Source organism: Antennarius striatus, chromosome 13 (assembly GCF_040054535.1).
Source record: "Antennarius striatus isolate MH-2024 chromosome 13, ASM4005453v1, whole genome shotgun sequence".
NCBI lineage: Eukaryota > Metazoa > Chordata > Actinopteri > Lophiiformes > Antennariidae > Antennarius > Antennarius striatus.
In genome coordinates this window covers 18888979-18893992 of record NC_090788.1, presented here as the reverse complement: position 1 = coordinate 18893992, position 5014 = coordinate 18888979, and the positions used below count along the sequence as shown (strand labels likewise).

Genomic DNA, 5014 nt, shown 5'->3' with positions numbered 1-5014 from the left:
GTGCAGGAGCAGAGACATGAAGGTTGCAAAACCAATTTTGAATATTCTCCTTTAATCTCATCTATTTTTCTAAAAAAGGGTTCATAACTCACTGATGTTATTCTTTACAACAAGAATGTGAGATGAATGGTAAAATAAAACCTGTTTCAATTTTCTTCCCTTGTTTTTTTTTTTTTTTTTTTTTACCTTATTGTGGTGAGCCTCTGTTTTCTATACGTTGGTCCAAAGTCCATGCATTCTTCTGACACAGCATGACACTATATTTTCAAAGTAATTGTGTTGACAGGTCACGATTTTTCCAAAGCTTTTTTCAGCCCATGTACAAACTTTCTTGTAACAGTTTGCAAATTATCTGATCGACCAACTTCATCTCATCCTTGCTTGTGAACGACCGAGTCTTTATATGGTGCTACTACTACACCATTTAATAATGCTGTCGTCTGATGATGACTCAGGCCAACAAACAAGAATTCAATCAAAAATTAAATCATGCTGGTGACTTGACCTCAACAGACCACAAGGAAAAAAAAAGAGACGGACAGACATTGATGAGTTGTTAATTTTAAGTAAAATACATTGTTGTTCAGAAAGTACAAAGACTCATATACAATATTAAGAAGTAATAAAAATACATAATAATATACATCAACTGCAAACCTGTCAGTGTCTAGTAAAAGAAAAAATGCTCATTTTAAAACATGTACACAAAAATATAAAACGTAACTGGTTAAAACTAAGACTGTCCTCAAAGCTACTCTATAACAGATAAACCAACATCAGATTGTTTGCATCATCATGTCACTGTGCTGACTTGACTGTAAATATAATGTTACGACTCCATTTATCCAGCATTCATCTGACACAAATGCTTCATGAAAGTCAAATAGTCAAGCGATAAAACAGTTCCCAGTCTGCTTTCTTTCACGCGCCAGCAGCTGTGGCCCCAGGACACCGCAGACGTCTTCAAGCAGCCTGTTTTAGGAGGTTGGTGTTTGTTTCCTGACAGGGTATCGTTTTCTTCTGTCTCATTTTGGAGCTTTTCCCAGATCCCCTATGTTAAACACACAACATCAACTTGTGGGTGAAATCTTTTCTTTTCCTCTCCCCCTTTCTCATTGCAATTCTAAGAACCAGTGCTTTGATTTTGAGACATGCTGCTACATAAGGAAAGTAGGAATTCCTACATAATGGAGTTCCATCTTACCTGTCCTCTACATCTTGTATTGTCTCAGGAAGAGGTGAGCCAAGTGTTTCCGGGAGAAACATTGCAGCCACTCCGCTGAGGATCGGAGCGCCTCCGTAGATTAACGCTGGAAGCCATGGTATGTGGTCTTCTGTGAGAATCACCATGGGGGCCACCATGGACCCTACACGGGCCATCATGGAGACAAAGCCCATGCCACTCTGACTGAGAGAATCAAGAACCACACAGTTTTGTTAGTAAAAGCATTGGTAATAATTTTAGTGGCACATCTATGATGTTGTAAACCACTCAAGCGTTTCTAATCTTCTTAACCTCACTCAAGTGTTTATCCTTCCTGTGTGGGTTAAAGGTGATTCTGTTAAAACCTGCTCACCCGTGACTAAACAGCCTGCAGACTAACAAAATAAAATACCACACTGCCCTTCATTATGGTTGAGCTTTTTGTTAGTCTGTTATCTGTTATATATATATTCCAAATATAATATAAATATTAATTTGCTAAAATAATAAATTTCACTGAGTTGAGACACAATTGTCATGTAAAATTTAATTTTTTTAAAAGTTTTAATTGTAATTAAATTAATGAATTAATGAATTAATCAATTAATTACATTTCATTAATTACATTTTTAATTAAACCAAAAAAAATTCACTGAGTTGAGACACAAATGTCATGTATATTATGTCATTTATGTATGATTGGCCTGGGTTTAGCTCTGTGAAATAATATTTGTCTTTTTTGTTTCAAAAAAGGACAAATAAAGAGAAAATCCCATCAGGATTTTTTTCACATTAAAACAAAAGTTTCCAGGTAAAAATTTGTGCCTTCAAAAAAAATAAAATAAAAATCAGTATTATATTGAGTAATAAGAGAACTGAATTTCCCCAAAAAGGAATTACTGAATAAGACTTACCGAATGATGGTGGGGAACAGTTCCCCAGCGTACAGGAAGCAGCAGGTGAAAGAGGCAGCGAGACAACCTTTACCAAATACTGCTAAGCACGTACGTACAGTCTGTTGATCTGCACAAGAGCACGACATGTTATGAGATGATAGAATGTGCTTAGACAGAACTTTCATCAGACAGAACATGTTCCCACATACCATCAGGTACCATTAGATTGATCAGAATAGCCACCCCAGCGAGGATGAGAGCCCCAGATTGTGACGGACGTCGTCCGAGGAGACTCATCGTCACATTTATGATAACTTTTGCAGGGATGTCAACGGCTCCGAAGATCACTTGCATCAAGTAGATGTTCACCCCAAACTTTTGCAGATCCATAGCAAGACCATAATAAGCAAAGCTTGTCGATAGCCTGAAAAATCACAAGATGTATCAATGCAGCTTAAAGAAAAGTGTGTAAGCATCACTTTGGTTCTTCTACAACAAGACGTGTACCAGGTTGCGCTGAGGCAGATTGTCATCTTCCTCATGGTGCTCGTACGGAACAGATCCAAGACGGAATAGGAACCGTGCGAACAAGACATCTCTTTCTTCATGGACTCCTCCAGCATCTACGCAGGTCAGAGGTCGTCTCAGATCAAACTGATTTCATGAGATAAATAATGCAGCAAAAAACAAACAAAAACGGGGCTCTTCTCCTTACTTTAATGTCAATTTTTTCACCCTCGTCTCGGCATCCGTTAAATCTGGCCACCCTTTTAAGGTCTCTGATGGCTTCCTCGGACCTATTGTTCAAAACTAACCATCTTGATGATTCAAGGAACCACCTGCAGGAGGTGTTGGTAAGTTATTTATCTGTGGACTCATTTTGCAATAATGATCTGTAATTATGAGACATTTTATTTGCCTTTCATAGCTTAGGCATCTCACCATGAGTAGAGGAAGATGACATAGAATGGTAAAGACACAGCCAGGGTCAACCCTCTCCAGTCTCTGACATAGTAAGCTATGGCAACAAGAATCAGCTGTCCCGTTGTGTAGCAGTAACCTGCTGTAGTCCCACACACTGTACGCACCCGGGTTGGGATCCACTCCAAAACTTGAAATGAACAGAAAGAGAGTTATTTCACGATAGGCGTATTGTCTGCACTCACACTTACTGCACTGGTTGTTGCGTGTCTCGCTAAATGTCTTACTGAGGGAGAAGCCGTTGAGGCCCTGGCCGGACAAAGCCATCCCACAGCCAAATCGGAACAGGCAGAACATGGAGAAAGAAGTCGAGAAAGCAGCACATGTTCCCGACACCGCCATAAAAAGATAGGAGATAAGCAGGAGGACGCGTCTGCCGTATCTGGGACACAAGTCAACCGTCAAAGAGAAAGGTCAGGTTACCACACAGTTTGACTTCAACAGATTATAAATTTGGTCAGTGATGTTTAAAAGATTGTAGTGATTAATTGTAACAAAGTGAGGACTTAAAGATGATTTTAAATTTAAATTTTGCACAGATACCTGTCAGATAGATCTCCAAATACAATAGCTCCCACAAGCACACCTCCCATGTAGATGGTTTGTCCCATTTGTTTCAGAGAGCGTAAATCACACACCAAATCCCACTGACAAAAACACCAAAATTTAAACATATTACAATGCAACTTGAAGACATGCAAAGTGTCTGACTGAATAAAACATCGTCCTACATCAGATATGATGGATTTGCTCTCATCAGTAATGTTATAGGACCATCCGTCTACACATCCCTGCAGCTCAACATCCAAACCGTTCTCAGCATCCCCCTGCTCCTCTGAACCAGAGGTCTTATTCAGGGCCAGCAGGTGCCATTGCGGGGTAACGTAACGCAGACACTTCATCGGTTTCCCTTTCTGGTCCAGCGGTACTGTGATAAGCAGGATTTCCTCCGGGCTCAGCAGGGACTGAGAAAGGTTCTTGTGTGCTTTGCAGTAGTGAGGAGGCACAGGGGCCACAAAGTTCTGCAGCAGGTTGTGACTGGCCATCATCAGGACTGGTATGCAGAGGAGCGTCACATGCATGATCTGGAAGCGCCCCGTGCCTCCGACCATCTCCAGCAGGTCTCCGAACGCCATGGTGCACAATATGATCCAATGTAAATGGCACTAAACTTCGGTGATGGTAGATTTCTTTAGAATGCTGCGTTGTGCAAAAAGGACTGCTTCATTAAAATGCCTGTGAAAATATTAAACAAAGCATTACTTGCAAGAACCAACTACTAAGACTAACACTTTTAAAGATGTTAAAACAGATTTTAACTGGACTCCCTGCTGGTTTACTTTTCTTCCATTGTATAAAATATCTACAAAATAAAATGAGAATGCTAGTTCTTCAAGGGAAGTACCTCCAGACAAATATTTAGCAGATGATACTATTGATTTTAGATGAAATCCAGGGGAAACAATTCCAGAAAAAAATGGAAAACTCAAAAAGAAGTGAGAGCCGTCGTGCTACTGCAGGAGGTACTGTAAGTGGGTTCCCATTTTACTAAGGCTTTTCTGAACTTTGGATTGTTAGGATTGCGCTATAACTTCTCAAGGTTTAAGGAGCTCATTCAGCAAACACTGAGGCAGCATGCTGAGCGCTCGGCCTGCAGGATCGTGAAGCGTGTGCAAATGAGTCCCTGCATCAAATGTGTGTGCATATCTGCAAGGAAACACACCCTCTGACATCAGCAGCGGCCAATTAGAAAGTAGGTGTTTAACAAATTGCAAAATGCTCTGATAAATATTCAACTATACTACAGCTCTTGAAATCAAAGAGCCTTTCCCATCCTCTTTAACTTGGTGTTTTCAAGCAGTCATAGTCAATAAGTGACCGTATGATGTCAATTCAAACTGGAAACGTTCAGGTAGCATAACTTGGCCATGTC

General features: G+C 40.2%; 1 protein-coding gene across 2 annotated transcripts; it reads right to left on the bottom strand.

The window, feature by feature from the left end:
• Nucleotides 1-590: 590 nt before the first annotated feature.
• slc22a6l (solute carrier family 22 member 6, like) lies at nucleotides 591-4737 on the bottom strand. Of its 2 annotated transcripts, XM_068331417.1 has the most exons (11): nucleotides 4487-4737; nucleotides 3813-4317; nucleotides 3625-3728; nucleotides 3309-3463; nucleotides 3043-3211; nucleotides 2816-2939; nucleotides 2608-2723; nucleotides 2310-2524; nucleotides 2119-2227; nucleotides 1205-1408; nucleotides 591-1051 (listed from the first exon to the last, which is right to left on the bottom strand). In XM_068331417.1, the coding sequence occupies exons 2-11, from the start codon at nucleotides 4215-4217 to the stop codon at nucleotides 964-966; spliced, it is 1689 nt and encodes a 562-aa protein (XP_068187518.1). In that variant the 5' UTR covers nucleotides 4218-4317; nucleotides 4487-4737; the 3' UTR covers nucleotides 591-963. The 2 variants fall into 2 exon arrangements, with proteins under 2 accessions (XP_068187518.1, XP_068187517.1); XM_068331416.1 differs by having other exon boundaries at nucleotides 3625-4317.
• Nucleotides 4738-5014: the final 277 nt, after the last annotated feature.